General features: G+C 39.1%; 1 protein-coding gene across 4 annotated transcripts in view; it reads left to right on the top strand.

Annotated features, from left to right (window-relative positions):
- The window catches only part of MAP3K20 (mitogen-activated protein kinase kinase kinase 20), a 73,704-nt gene that overhangs the window by 33,581 nt on the left and 23,738 nt on the right, over positions 1–16,385 (top strand). For all 4 annotated transcript variants that reach the window (XM_082313420.1, XM_082313418.1, XM_082313417.1 and 1 more), the window contains exons 4-9: positions 2,319–2,420; positions 3,220–3,285; positions 4,271–4,299; positions 4,415–4,552; positions 10,656–10,742; positions 14,348–14,422. In XM_082313420.1, the coding sequence (XP_082169546.1) occupies positions 2,319–2,420; positions 3,220–3,285; positions 4,271–4,299; positions 4,415–4,552; positions 10,656–10,742; positions 14,348–14,422 (497 nt within the window). The remainder of the gene's footprint in view (positions 1–2,318; positions 2,421–3,219; positions 3,286–4,270; positions 4,300–4,414; positions 4,553–10,655; positions 10,743–14,347; positions 14,423–16,385) is intronic.

The following is a 16,385-nucleotide window of genomic DNA, read 5'->3' as shown; positions in this document are numbered from 1 at the left end:
ATTTCCCTGCTGGGATGTATGTCAGTGTTATAACTGATCATCCCGCCCGGCGAGCTGCTAACGTGGATCACATCATTCTAGATGTCGCTGTCTGTCAGCAGCGGTCTCAATGCCTAGCTTTCAGGTCTGTTTTTTGACCACAGTTGCCTCCCCCCAAAAGGTTCTTGGAGCTTGTGCCCCCCATCAGCACAGGAGCATATGCTGTATCCCACAGCCCATCACAGGGTGGCTCCAGTCAGGCATTCTGAGCTTTTCTTTCTGAAGCAAATACCTCTTTTCCATTATTGCCAGAAAATTTATCCTTGCCGTATGATTTCCAAATCCATAAGCTCCTAGTAAAAACCTGTGGCACAATAAATATATAGAAGAAATACTAAAGGATCAAGCTTTGTTGATTGAGGCTTGCTTGCCTCCGTTCGCACAGGGTGGCAAAGGGCTCAGGGAGCTGAGTTGTCCCTGACCCTGGTGGATCAAATTATGCGTTGTAAAGGCATGCAAAGCATGCAGCCGACCTATTCCTGAAGAATCCATTTATAAGACAGATGATGACATCATGGGTAAAAAAAGCTTATGTTTTAATTGAGGAAATGTGCAGGTCAGCAGCTTACTCCTCTTTCGGTGACATCAGAAGCAACACTTCTGTCTCCTGCAGAGGCTCCTTTCAGCGGGAGGTCCTGCAGTAGTGATCCAAAACTAACTTGCCACTTGAGTGTTTACTTTCAAGGGACTTCCTATTTTCTCCCTCTTTCCTTTCATTTAGAGCTGGAATCTTCTCACATGGCCTACCACGTTCTAGGCTGCAGAGTTTCCTTCCCCACGCAGCAATCTCCCAGTGGTTTTGATTTCCGTGATGAGGAGCAATGTTTACTTTTTAGGCCTATCGTGTATCATTCCTTGATTAATAGTATTATTAACAGCAATTCAGATATATTTTATGTAGTCTTAGAGGGAATGATTTTGTGACTGCTTTGAAATGGCTGAAATTAAGCATTTCAGTTGTAGACCAGCTCGTTTGCTACCTTAGGTAGGCAGATTTTGGGAGTCTTGTAAGTAGGTTTTAAATTCTCCAGACTGCCTGAGGAGCACAGTGAATAGCCTTGGGAGAGAGGGATGAAAGGCTTGAAGTTGCTCCTTGCATCCCTCTGGTCTTTGCGCTACTTGGGCTACACCAGTGCGCGCTCTGTCTTGGCAACCAGACAGAAGAAAATGTGTCAGCTACTTCAATTCACGAACCTCCTGATGTGCTTTCGGTGAAACATGAATGAATAGTAAATAAGCATAAAGCTTATTCAATAAATACTAAGCAGAGGAGCTACAGCCTTTAGACTGTTGAACATGACCTGCAGCACATAGAAATCTGGCCCACTTACCTCAGGGTCAGACCTCTAGTCTCCTCCTTCCACTTTTTCATGAACAAATGATTTGATCCGCTACTCTGTTCCTCCATGGGGAAATAGGAAAAGAAAATTTTAATTTCCCTTTCAACTTGCAAACCCTTTCTTCCTAACAGAACATCACATATTTAACATCTGGTTTTACTTAAAAAAAAAAGAAATAAAATAATTATCCTTTGTTATGGGGTATCATTTATAGGCAGTACTGCTCAGCAGTGGGGAATATCCTCCGTCTTCAGAACCAGTAAGAAGGATCTGATACCACCAAACTCATTCATTAACTGCTCTCCTGATCAGCAAATTCACTGTTTAAATATGTGAGAATTTCAAGTTATATAAAAGTGGCGCTGTGGAGGTTTCAGTTGTCTCCAGTTTCACACCTAAATGTGTGTAGGTGTAACTAGCTTGTTATTCCAGCTTTCAGCCCTGCAAGCTCTGACAGTCGGACTGGATTCCATCTGTCACACTTGCAAACACCAACGAGCAAAAAAAGCCCTTGTTTCTACCCATATAATCCTCCTGTGGGTTTCTGTAGGTGTAGTTGAGAGAAGTTAAGAAAAAGGTCTGTTGATCCTGAACAAGGAGCATCCAGAACATTTTACTCTGGAATTTGAACTGCTTTGCCTGAGCTTTCTTAAAGCCAGACCTTTCTGCTGCCTTTTCATTTTAATGCCTGTTGTTATATATGATTTTACCTTTGTTTTTTTTAACCCTTAGCAGTAGATTATGTCTGCGTTGGGATAATCAGAGCAAACGACCACTCTCCTACTGCACTACTAATATTATTAGCTGCTGAATCCAAATTCTCTGTCATTAAGCCAGGGGTTGACTGCTTTCTGGAACTGACAGAGTTTCCATTAGAACTTTCAGTTTAGTTTCAATGTTTTAAAATGTCATGTGAGTTTGTTTATTGTTTTTTAACAGAGTATGCTTCTGCTGGCTCACTGTTTGATTACATTAATAGTAACAAAAGCGAAGAGATGGATATGGATCATATCATGACCTGGGCAACTGACATAGCTAAAGGTAAGCAAGATGAGTGATGCATTACTATCCTACACAGCCAGCAAAGTGTACAGCTGGAGATGCTTTCCCTCTAAGTCAGGAAAGCCTTCCTATACTTCCTCATTCACATTGTAAAAAAACAAAACAAAACAACACAACAACAACCAAAAAAAAGCCCAGACCCACCAAACATAAAAAAAGCAAACCCCATTCACTGTGCTTTTTAATATGTTCCTTCGTTGTTATGAATCCAAAGTAATTTCTGGAGTGAAAATGGCTTCTATGAGCCAGTTTTACTTCTGGTTTGCCCCTAAGTCCCAAGAGGATAATTTTGCTGATGTGGAGTAATTATGAGGTAAAGTGCATAATTATATTTAATTTGAATTGGGACATTTAAGGAAGCTAAGGGCTTATTCTCAGCAAACGTACTGAAATTCTTCATATAATAATGCAGAACAAACTGTTCTATCCTTTGTGTTCTCTGTGACCACACAAAAATTAGCGTAAACTAATGAATGAACAGTAAATTCGTATCTTGGCTTCTCTGTGTAGACAACACCTTTGAGGAAATAACTAAATATGATGTTACAAAGCATTAACATACCTGTATAGATACTCTGAGAGATAGATGAGCTTTGCTTAGTGTTTTTTACTCAAAGTAGATTATGGGAAGCTTTGCTTCTCCCGCAGCATATCAATATGGTATACAGATATGCCAGCTCGTAATGAGGACAATTAATGGGAACCAGAAAACATGACTGCTGATAGTTGATGGCCACGCTCAGCCTGCCTAACTAGATTGTTCCCTTGTTTTGTGTAGGAATGCACTATTTACACATGGAAGCTCCAGTTAAAGTAATCCACAGGGATCTGAAGTCCAGGAATGGTAAAGTAGCAAAACACTGAAACACTCTGCATTTACTGTTACCTGTTAATGTAGCATTTAAATCTGTACCTGAGCTTTGTGAACATGCAGAACTAACGAACGCCTTGGCTGTCATCAGGCTGCACTAGGAGTTGTTGAGGCACAGAAGAGCCTGTTCCCTCCTCCCCATCCCGAGGCTGTCTGAGCTCTGTTACAGTCCCTGGCATCATTTAGAGCACTGTGGAGGGCTCTTTCAAGTTGTGTCTTGCTGACCATGATTATACCCATCTTATCAGCTGTCAGACATTGCCTGGGCACTCCTCACTTCCTTTTTCTATTTGGAAAGGTTGAGTACCAGGAAAGGCTGGCAGACACCAGACACAATAGACTGGATAAGGCCTATTATTTCTTATCTGAAAATCTTGTCTTTACTGTGGCCTGTTTTGAAGTTTGACAGATATTCACGCTTTTGAGTAATATGCACTCAGTGTGAAGCTGCACTGGTAGTCTGTACGTGGCAGCTGACGACCGTGTATGAATTTGCTGAACATTGCCTTTTAACTGAAACTTTCACTACTAATAGTGGGATAGGAAGGACACGGATTTTAATAATGCACGTGGGGAAATAATAGTCAAGAAAAGTCTAGATCTCACCTCAGTTGTACGTTTTCTCTTTTTATTAATGAATCTTTCAGAGCGCTTCTTGTTAAGCCTAACTACATTGGGGAGGGTGGAGTTTATCTGTATTTTAGCTATAGTTGTGTTGATATCTTTGAACTCAGTAAGGCCTGAAAGGTTTTGCATTTGTTCAGAGGCTTGCAGGTACTCAGCAGATGTTCTCTAAAGCTTCTCAAAGAAACCAGGACAATTGTGTGTGTGTGCATGTTCAGGTGCTGGCTCACTGTAGGATCATTTCTCCTGATAAAAAGCGAAGCCTTTTGCTGTGAAAATGTATTGTGTTTATTTTTAATAGCATTCTTGTAACCTACTGTTTTTTCATTTTCAGTTGTTATAGCTGCTGATGGCGTGTTAAAGGTATGAACACTTTAATTATTTGTAGAGAGGTGCTGCTGCTTGACTCGATGTTTTGATGCCTAATAAATGAGGATGGTACTCTAATATCTGGGTTTTTTTTATTTATTTTTGCCAGATCTGTGATTTTGGTGCCTCGAGGTTCCACTCCCATACAACACACATGTCATTAGTGGGCACTTTTCCATGGATGGCCCCAGAAGTTATCCAAAGTCTCCCAGTGTCTGAAACATGTGACACATACTCGTATGGAGTGGTGAGTGCCTCTCATTTCCCTATGCGTAGCAGCAGATCTCTAGTGTGACACAAGTCATGGGATGCAAGAACGATTCTAAATAAGGACAACAACAAAATCACACTTTCTTTCAAGACTGACCCAGAATTTATAATTACATGCTTGAAAATGATAGGAAGAACAGTGTCTTGCATGTTTAGTAAGATCCTTATCTGATTAGATTAGCAGCATGCCAGTGTGGGAAGTGCATGCTTTACCACAAGTATTCAGCATATGTCTGAAGGCTTGGAGGAGCCACTGAACAATCTGCATCATGAGTCGCTGCTTGTGTTCATTAGTGGAACAGAAGAGAAAAAGGTGGTCTTGCAATAGGTGTATAACAAGATTAAGTGATTAGGATCCCGCTTTCCATAAAATGGAGTGTCACTGATTTTATATTAAAAAGTAAGCCATTTCTCCATGCTTAATGGTTTAAAAGACCCTGCTGTCATTAACTGTGAGAATAGAGACGGTACCTCTTGTGGAGGTAAAGGCTCCATCTAAAAATATAGAAAAGGCCAGCATTGCTTTGCCATTTTTCTGAAGGGGGAACAATCAGTTATAGTTCATCAGAATGTCAGGTTTGCACATACAGTAATTTGAATTATTTCACTCTGTCCACAGTTAAACTCTAATTTGGTTTTACTCTGCAATACAAAATAGGCTAGAAATAGCCCTACTGGTCAGACCAATTGTGTGCCTAGCCCCATAGCCTTTCTCTGACAGAGAACAGTAATGAATACTTTGGGGGGGGGGAAAGGGAAGGAAGCGGGGTTGTAGTTTCCATGCATATCTGTGTATTAACCATTTTTGGTTTTGGATTCAACAGTGGGTGGTAGAATGAGGAAATATTTCAGTACCTCTCAAGTATTGCCTCTTTGAGGGATGGAGGAGATAGATGTGAGGGAGGCACTGGGGTTTTAAGCTAGCACCTATGGCTATACGTAGCTAAGCTGATCTCCCAATGGAAGATGAGTTAAACTTTTTGCCAAACAGTTGTTTATAGTGAAAAAAATATATGAGAGATGATGTGGAGTTGCTTACAAATGAAAGGTTGAACGTTTGCAAGGAGGGAGAAAAAGCCTATATTGGCAGATTCAAAATCCTTGCTTGCTTAACTGAACTAGGTCACAAACAGTAAGAGAACATAAGCTAACAAATGTAAATGTTAATGTAAACTGTTACTGGAAGCAATCACATATTATCCGCTGCAGGGAAATGTTCCAGTTTCAAAACAAAGCAAAAACGTTAGAGGAGAAATTCCAAACATGGTCTTATAGCTCAAACTGCTCACATAGTCAACTTGGTGTGAATTGACTTTAAGTAACATTCTAGAAGTGGGAGAAGGTAAGAAATTGTTTAATGTCTTATCATGTCAAGTATTACCAGAGCCTTGGGAACAGTATGTTGCACATAGTTTATTTTCCCTCGTCCAAAAAGTAAAGGTCCTTTGACAGTTCTGTGCTTGGAGGTAAAACTCAACTACCCTTCGTATGAAAACAGTTCAGTGTTACTAGAATATTTTAATGTGGTTACAGGTGTATAGTGCTACTTTTGTATGCCTAATAATATTAGACCCACATTTTTTATTGGTTTTGAGCTAATGTGTTCTACTGTGGGTAGAAGCTTATGAATTCATAAGCACTTAGAAATGAATTGGTCTTTTTATAACTCCAGTCTTGAAACATCATCGGTTTCAGAGGAGATACAGGGGTAGAAATGAAGAATGGCAGTGGCCCGAGTTCTCTGTCGATGAAATTACTGACGTAATGGGATTATACCAGCAAGAAATTGTCCGAATATAACACTGAAAGTTGGAATGTCCCTATAATAAGTGTTAGACTATCAGAAAATTAGCTAGGAGACTGAAAACAAAAAAATCTTAGAAAGGGTATTTTTGTCTCTTCAAATGATTATCATCTATAAAAACAAAATTTAAAGAATCCCTTTTCAAAGTGTAACATTTGCCAGCAGCTTTTGTGCTAGAGAGGCAAATCTGCTTTTCTTCAGTTAAAGTCCTGTTAACAAAGAGCAGAATCCTTTCAAATGTAAACTAGTAAGATGCTAGGAATAGATACTCCGTTTGCAATATTTGTCGCCTTCCCCATGGTTTTCTTTAATTTCTTCTCTGCTATTTTTTTTTCTGGCTGGCTTTTCTTTCTACAAACCAGCCTGTGATTTTAAATATTCCACTTAAGGTGTCCGAGAGCTTTTTTCCATGAAGTGTCAAAGTCTTTCTGCAGCCTTATAGGTCTGAGTTGCTCCTCAGCTGAGATGAATTTTCCTCTTTGTGAACAGTTGCATACATGTTTATAGCTAATGTTCAGATTAGTTTGTCCTGCTCTTCATGGATGGTTAGACAGGTCCATATATTCTCTTTGAGACAGATAGTAAATAATTTATAATACTGCCATGAAATGCTAAAGCTAAATGTTTCAGGAGATTTATTACGACACAAAGACAGATCTTGTGCTTTCCTTCAGCTATGCTGTGATTCTCTTTTCTAATCCATTTCCAAATCCCTACTCTGAACAACAGATACCAAGTGTTACAAGTGATCAACGCAGAAATGGACTCGCATGTCATTGTGTGTGTTGCTCAAAAATGATTCCTCGCTTCTCTTCCAGATATGAAAGTGTATGTGGAATGACAATGCTCACTCTAAAAGCTGTTTTGAAATCATGAAGATAAATGCTCAGAATATGTTATCCTGGCAAAATTGTTTGTAATGCACGGCAGTGTGTGTTTGTGTATCATATAAGTGTGTTTAATCATAGAAAGCTTATGCAATGTAGCTGAATTATTTTATCACTTACAAGAACAAAAAAAGGAAAACCATTAATTGGCTGTAGCATAGAGGTTGCATTGGTAGCATAGAGGCTGCCGTTAAATGTAGCAACTGTTATGCTCCTAGCGATAGTTCATACATTGCTTTAGCTATGAGAACATACGTTATTTATAGAGGGAATGTTGGCCAGCTCCAGGGGTTATCCCTTACTCTTTTTGAAAAGAATTATGAGACCTTTAACTTCCACTTGGATCAATGCAGAGAAGACTGACCTAATTTTCATGCCTAAGGGCAGTACCTCTAAGAGTGCAACACTTTCTGCTCGTGCTGTACCTCTGCTAATTGTGGCTCCTGACCCTCATCTGTGAACACTTTCCTACCAAGAGAAAACATTTCTTTTTTTCAGTGAAGATGTTCAGAGTGTTTGTTTTTTCTCAAATTACTCATTTGGATGTTCCCTATCCTGTATGGCACTTTGAATCTTTGTTGGCTTTTGTTGTTGTTTTTTGGGGTTTTTTTGTCTTTTTTTTTTTCCTTTTGGTTGTTGTCACATAGTTGAGAGGATAAGAATTGAAACACACAGCTGAACTGACAGAAGTAAGTGTGTGAGCTTTTTCTGAAGACCATATAATTCTTATTTTCAGCTCCATGTATAGAACGAACATTCATATATTTGTCTCTCCTTTCTGTTTCTCTGTATGCAAAGAAGAGCCCAATATCTTCAGAGGCCACAGCTTACAAACCACTACATTAAATGATCTTGCTTTATTTTCCATCATTGTGTCTAGCTTGGCTGTTTGTCTGTGAGCACCTGCTGTCCGTCATCACAGAGATGTGATGTGATCAGGAAAGCAGGTGATCCTTACCATCAGAGATGGGAGGGGAAGTGAACCATGTCAGCCTCAATTAAGTTGCACCAGAAATGGAAGATAGATTGATTTCCATATGAGGTGAGCTGGGGAGCCAGTTCTGAAAATGAACAGAGTGTATCTCGCAATAAGGAGGCCGGGATAAGGCAGGCTGAGGTGCTTTTTCTGCTGCTGAACGATCATGGGGAGAGGAAGAGACAAATGGGGATGCAGAAGATACCCATTTGCTGCTTTTTAAAAGATTGGTATTGCAATCATGCACCCTAGCTGATGATTCACGGTAGCTAATCCATGAGATGGGGTTGAAGCTCCTATAAAACTGAACATAGAGACATCTCACCATTGGAAGGAAAGGCTTTATCTACACCATTGGCCTGAATATGAAATATGCATTGTTGTTAGAACATTTTCTAAATGTAAATAAACACAAGGATTTCTGGCATCCCACTTTTGTATCTTTTACTTTCTTCTACTATTAGTAAAAAATAAGGCATTAAGAAAAATTCTTCGTATTGTGTCAGGTTGCTCTTTTTCTCTTGAACTATGTGCAGTCTTGAAGTGTTTTAAGCTAGCACTGTTGGTTTAGGAAGGCAGTGATCCGTACAGGCAGTGGAAATAAACACTAAAGGTATCATGATAAAGGAATTCAGTGCAAAATGTTCTGCACGAACTTATGTGCATGAATGAAACGAGACAACCCTTACAATTTACAGTCTTTTGAAAGAAAGATAGCAGAGCAGTAGAGTTTTCCAGCTCAAGGCTCTTGGAGACACTTAACGTGTATTTCATTGTGTTCTTTACTTGGCTGATGTGTTTAGATACTGCTCTATCTGATGTGCAGACTTGAGTTTCTTCTCTGTGGTTTCATGGTGCAGCTGTACAGATGAGGTGGTTCTGCAAGGCTGCTCAGCTGCATGTTTGATTTAGTCCAGGGGCTTTTGTTTTAAACTGGCTGTTTTGTACATGGCTTTTTTGTCTGAAGTACATGGGACTGCTAAATTATTTCCTTCTCTCACAGCTAAATGTCCTTGTCTACCAGTAGAGAGGTGATAATTGGAATTATAAATTGAGGTGCCCTTTTGTTTTTTTTTTCTTCTAAAAGGAACGAATTGAGGCAAACAGGAGAGTTGAATACCTCTATGATAGCTTTCCCCATATATTTCTTATTCTCAGGAAAACTGTCCTTTTACTTATTTTTCCAAGATACCCTTACCTTTACTAATCAGTCTTCTGACTCAAGCAGAATTATTCAAATAGGTCTATTGATGGAGTACCCTGTTCACTTGATTAAAGGCCCAACTCTGCTTCAATGCATTTTTTTCTGCTTGAGCTGCATCTGCCAATATTCTCGCATTTTCTTTCTAATTGCCTTCATAGCTGGCCAGAATCCATTCAAAAGGATGTAACTGGAATAAGCCTGGGTACTAACTCAAATAGTGAGGATATAGAGACTTGTATAAGGATCTTAATACATTGGGTCAGATCCAACGTAAATGATGTCTTTTTTGTTGTTATGCTTGGTATAGGAGCAGAAGAAAAAGTTTGCATGTAGATATTTCTAACAAGATACGTATATGAAAGTTCTGATTTAAAAAAAAAAAAAAAAAGAGAGAGAGAGAGAAGTGAAGGTACAGAGTGCCTGTTAATTTGGTTGAACTCCAATGTGTAGTCCCAATGGCAGAAAAACTAGTTGGATTCATTGACTTGAAGCGTTTTTGGTGATGCCAAACTCTTTTCTACAGAGTAGCTTAGATTCTCAGGTATTGTGTTACCAAAATGCTGAAAGCATGCGAAATTAGGAAATCTCTCCGTATCTAAGGACAGTGCGTCTGTAAGATATCGAGGAGAACAGAGTAATTTTCTATATGCTGTATTTTGTTTAGATTAATATAATCATATACTTGGAGATGAACAATTACAATTTTGCTTGCAAAATTATATTTAATATTTTCATAGGCATATCATAGGAGCAAAATACCTTTTGGATCATATTCTGACTACTGAGAAGCACTAGTTGCAATCATATAGAAATATTTTTAAATGCAAAATGACTACAAAGCAAAGATGTGTCTAGCTGGGGCTGAGAAGGAGAGGAGGAGTTCCTTGTCTTCCCAAGTCTCAACTCCCAAATGTGAACTTTATAGTGTACAAAGGAAGTAAAAAGCATTTTCTATGGCTCTCACAAAATTGCAGGCATTAGACCCCACACAACCCAGTTTTTCATCTCAGCTTTTCTGTAGAGGAAAAAGCAGAAACATTCAAATTAATTTAGTGAGAGGATCTTGCACACAAACACTGGTCCAAGTTCCTGCAAATGGAAACTGGTTGCCTGATAATTGGATACAGAATAGTGCTGTATCAAGGTTTAATAATGTATTTAAAATACAAAGTACAGAAATAAAAATTCTTTTCTTTTTTTCTGTTCCAGGTTCTCTGGGAGATGCTAACAAGGGAGGTCCCCTTTAAAGGCTTGGAAGGATTACAAGTAGCTTGGCTTGTAGTGGAAAAAAACGAGGTAAGACTACGTTTCTACATTCAGGTACATAGATCAGAAAACAGTATTGGGGTTTTGCAAAAGACTTTTTCATCTTCTTCAAATTGAAAGTAAGTTCACGCGTATGGAAAGATTAGCAGTAGGAGCTAACACAAAGGGTCAAAGTGATGTTATTCCTCATGAATGGACCCTTTACATCTAATTGTTGCAGCTTCACGTCGTGATGCTGTAGATCAAAAATTGTACAAGTACTGTACTAGTTTCTCAGTCTCAATTGTAAAACCTAGGGGTTTGTTCTTAGTGATGAAAGAAGCCATTGCGTCCAAGGTAGGGGAACAGTTTAACTCCATCTCCTGCGTTTAGGACATCTTTTTACTGGCCGGGAGTTGATATATCTGTAAGAGACCTTCAGCTACTTCAACTTAACTCTCCCAGCAGGAGTCACTATAGTACAAGAAACTGCCGCTTAGATGAAAATTTCAAAAATAAAAGAAGAAAAAATAGTTTTAAAAAAAGAGAGAAATTACAGTTTTGCCACCTACGTTCAACACTACATTGAAGATGAGCTCCTCACTGGTATCTGCAAGGCTGTGGCATAGCTGCAAGCCTCCTCACGCAGAGTCTTTCCATTTCAAAAGCACTTCAGTGGTGTAAACACCGTTTGTACAGTGTCCCCAGCCTCGCTTTTCTTCTTCTCACAAATTGAGGCTTTCAGTTAGTTGGACATGTGAGCGTATATCTGAACACATAGTCCCTTGATATCAAAGACAGTAACTACATTTAAAAAACATTTAAAGTTGTGACTGTACCACACACAGACAAGCATGGAAATCCTCCACAAAGATGAAACCTCCTCTATCTAGACACAGCGGAAAGCTTGGGAAACATTACAATGGCGAGGCAGTGGCTGTACAATACAGATTCCTATTATTCTACATAAACTGTTTCTCAAAATGCTTCAGAGTTAAACAGAGGAGTTAGGTTTCCTCCTCTTAGTTTAATGTTTTTTGTTGGTGTTTTTTTTCCCCTCTCTTTTTTTCTTCTATTTGAGGACTGGATTAATTCCAGTGAGTGATGCTGTGATATACCGATTAGTTGGAAATGCTACGCTAACAGAGTGAAGATTATGAATGTGGTCTTCCACAGCGTTTATCAGAGCAGGAGGCACAAAGAGACACCTTCTCCTAGTTTAGGAAAAGCCTCATACATCATTTTGAAGGAGGAACCATAAAGCCTTCCATCAACAGTATTTGTTTCCTATGCCTACCACGTGCCCTTTTATGTAAGGGGTACAGAGTGGCGTTGGGAATGTTGTAAAGAGATGTAGTCATACACTGAAAGACGTCAGAGGGTACAACACACCTACAGTTTCTCTACAGTTTTCCAGAGCGAGGAACTGTGTAAAATACAATATGAACAAAATGTGGACATGACGACTATTTTACTTATGGCTGAAAAAACGTAAGGGGTGACATTTTCAGAGCCAGCTGTTTATCTGCCAGGTACCACCAGCCTGTTGCTACCATCTTCTTTGGAAGGGTGCCACGGAGCTTAGAGGGCATTAACACTTGCTTACATAGTTTTTATTTTTTCTGGCCATGACTTAGAGAACATGCCCAGCATAAGCCTCGTAATAGTCAGCTTGTGCTACTTTTCTTCATAGTTTCTATGTCCCAAAGCAAGTGTGAGGGTCAGGTTCTGCTCTCAGTTCAATCTGTTGACATCATTGGGGTTGCACAGTTCCAGTTCACAACAGAATTGAATCAGTTTTGAGCCAGTCCTTCATTTTTTGCACTGCAAGTCTCTTGTTAAAATCAGTGTGGGACTGAGGCCAAAGCGTAATTGCGTAGGGTGAAAAATTCCCCCTTTGCAAAGCCTGAGCCCAACAAATGAAGTGGATTTTAATGATTCTGCATGGGTCTTTTTTGATTCTCTGCATTTCACAGTGTTATTTTTATTTTGGTGGAGTTTCTATAAAATTACATATTTTTTTAATCCAAAAAAGAAAAACATGAGAGTTCAGGTTATGCTAGGTGTGATCTCATAATAAATTACCACTGAGAAACGTCATCTTTATTATAATATGACACTTTTGGAACCTGCTACTTCTATATTACATGACAGATAACATTCTGCACAAATGAGACGTATATAAATGGTGATTGCAACTGATTTTTCCACCTCCTGGAACAGTGAGGGTTACAGACAAATACTGTAGCAAGACTAGCCAGTGTATTTTTAGGCTAATGACTCAACCAGAGATCAAGCACCAGTACAATTTGTTTATGCATTGTACAAATTTCTGTGTATTTCTTGCACAGAAAGCTTTGCACCTTAAGGTATTACATTATTCTAATAATCATACTCCTGCAGTGCCCTGGCTCTGTATCTCATATTTCCAGTTTTCATGGTGTTCAAATGCTTGTGGAGCAGAATTTAACTCTTACTTTGGCTGCTGTGGCTTGTAAGGCTTTGCAGGTCACGTTGCAGTAATATAATGGTACAAATTGACACAACTTGCTTTGCTTTGCTCCTGAAATAGCAATAGCAGGACAGATCCAAGGATCTTCCTGGCAGGTTGGTCTGAACAGGACTGTAATACCTGTTCTCGACTGTTATAGGACAGGAAATCCTTTTTCCGGCTTGACCCCTCTTACATTTGGACTCATTTTCACTGAGGAACTGTTTTTTATCTACATATTTTTTTAATTTAGTATGAAACATCCGAAAAGAGTTAACTGCCTTAGCGAGAGCAGAGGGATCTCCTTATATGTGTAATGTTGTTGGGATGCACGTTTAATCAGCTGGAGAGGCTTCAGCATCCATGTGTGTGTATATGAGAAAGGATTTGCTTTTAGGCTTTCCAGTCTGGAGGCAGAGTCCTTAAATTAAAAGTCCTCTGAGACTGGCTGAGGGAATTTTGTCATGGTTTGAAACTCAGCAAAGGAAACCAAACAAGCTTCAAACTATTTCTCTGTAGTCAGTGCTCCTGGCTATAACCAGCAACTCCTTGTTTTCAGTCATCAGGAAATATTTATACGAGTTCACTGTGCTCTGTGAGTGTTTTCTGAGATCTGCATGTTCTCATTAATCCTTCTGACCACAGGCTCATGAAACATCTCTTGTGTCGTGTAGAGCTTCGCTTAACTCTTTTTAACTCACTTAATGTAATCTATATTCCAGTCATTTGTTGTATCAAAAGTGATTATAGTTTTGTACAGCTGGATCATCTGTGTGGGAGAAAGGAATTAAGGCAGGCTGTATGTTACACCTATCTTGACAAGCATCTTAGAATACCATGCAGTAACCTTCACAAACTATTCTCTTTTAGTATTAAAAGCTGTTTGCCTCGTTTTTACTTCCTTGTCTCCAAGCTTTCTTAAGGAACTCCATTTGTACATTTGTTCCACTTCTTCCTTATAGGTCTATTAGTTAATTGTATGTCTTGCTAGTGTTAGTAATTTTGATTTTTCTTTTTAATGTGTCAATCCTCAGGTTTTATATTGTGTTTAAAAGAAAGAAGAGTGTGTTTTACTACTTTTAATTGCATTGCTCTTATAGGAAATCTATTAGTAGCAGCTTAAAGGGAAATGCTTCCAATAACTGGTACATTCTCTCTCCATTAGAGATTAACCATTCCAAGCAGTTGTCCCAGAAGTTTTGCAGAACTGATGCACCAATGTTGGGATGCTGATTCAAAGGTAATTTAGTTTGTGTTTGATTTCTACACCACCACCCCCTGCCTTGTTTTGCTAAGTGTGTTAGCATTTCTTTGTCTGATAGGTCTGAGCTAACACCCTTGATGCATGCTAATAGACATATTTCTTCACAAAGATAGCTGGGGCTGTCTTTTTTTAATGGGTTTACGTATTTATACCTAAATGTCTCTTTCCCTTTTAATCAAGAGTTATTATGCTACTAACTTACCTGACTACTAAAGACAATGACGGTAAATAGGGTGAGGTGGCAAGAATGTAGCCATTTTGAAGCAAGTGAAAAATTGTTCTTTTCTATTTTCTTTCAATAGTTAATATTTAATCTTCATTGGATGTACGTGTGCATTATGCATGAAATATTTATTTCAAGGTCCAATTTTGATGCCTTCCTTGTGTTGAAAGCATGTAAAGTATAAGTTAATCCATAAAATGCGGGTACGAACAGCAGCAGCACATTCTAAATTAACATTAAACCTTTCCTAATCTTTTCCCTTAGGACTTTGAATGATGAGATTTATAATGATTATACTGTAATAATATAATAATAGAAGTACTGTAATATACTGTTTAACCATGAAAACAGAGTAAAAATACAAGTTAGAGAGCCAAAAACTAAAAGAGACATTAAAGAGAGTATTGAGTCAGTAAAAGCTTTTGTAGATTATGGGAATTACCTTCTTCAAATGGACTCTGCTACCATCCTTTTGTACATAAAACTGGCTGGAAAGAGCCTGTGGACATACTAGCTTTATTACCAAGGATTAGAATCCATTTCCTTTGCCTATGAAGAAGGTATTTGAGAGAGGGAAAGATAGTTAAGGAAAGGAAATTATGCTCTTTTTCTCAAGTCAAGGCACCAGGAAGAACTTTATTCCTTTAAACTCGGGAGAAAGTTAGCTGCTGCTTCAGAGAGACCAAGATTAATCCCAAGATGAATTACAGCGCTTAGGTGCTCTAAAGCGAGAACTTGTTATCACCAGAGAGTAGCCATAGAACAATATGAAAAAAGGAGATTTCCCTTCTTGGTCTCTTTTTTTAAGCAAGTAGTTGCTTTCTGACAGAATGGATCTGGAAGGCTGAGATCCATCATCAACATGTGGTTTCCACGTGAATGCCCATTTAAATGCCATTCCCTTAATATTTCCCCCTTTATCCTTTTCACAGAAGGGAGGGGAGAAAAATGCTTTGAGTCTTCAAGTCTACAAGTAGACTGTTTAAGTTCTAGGTCAGTAATTACTGAAGAGCACTTTCCAGTGGCAACTACATGTCTTTAATAACTACTCCCAAGCATCACCATTACTACCAAACGCTGCAGAATAAGAATTATTGGAGCTTCTTTTCTGTAATTCCAGCACATAATAGATCAGCTTGCTCTCTGCCTTGTTCTAGCCACATATATAAGTGTCCAGAAGGCTGCTGCTGTTTTTCAAGGAGAGGGAGGAATCTACCTGTTGTAAAAGAGGGATGCCCAGCCATCAGGCTGCGTTCTGTCTGCGCGAGCAGTTCACCTGGGTTTGGGCTGCTTCCTGGGAGGGTTGTTCCCAGAGGCATCTCTGATGTATGCAAAGAGTGAATCTCATGTTAGACGGGTTTTTCTGACGGTCTGCTCTTTGCTACTTTTTTCATGCAGCTTCTCTTCTATTAGGAAATTATAAATGCATTGTTCACTGAAATGGAGTAATGTCTGGTCACAGTTTGGGCATGTGACTGACTTATTCAGTCACGTGTTGGGAAAGGATCGCTACTTATAGCTCTCAAAATGCCTTGATAAAAGGCTGTGTGGCCTGCGTGAGCCAAAAGATGGAGCACACTCCTCTAAAATACTGCTCTGTGTAACGTTCACTTTTTGCCAGGGTTAGCTTTAGAAAATCGGATAGTCGATGCATGAACAAGTTACTGAAGGTCAAGCAGGGGTGAGCTTGAGGATGTCAGCTGCTCAAAAGCAGTT

This window comes from Platalea leucorodia (genome assembly GCF_965183815.1).
Source record: "Platalea leucorodia genome assembly, chromosome: 5".
Classification (NCBI taxonomy): Eukaryota; Metazoa; Chordata; class Aves; order Pelecaniformes; family Threskiornithidae; genus Platalea; species Platalea leucorodia.
Note: the sequence above shows the minus strand (reverse complement) of the source record. Positions and strands in the feature narration are given on the sequence as shown.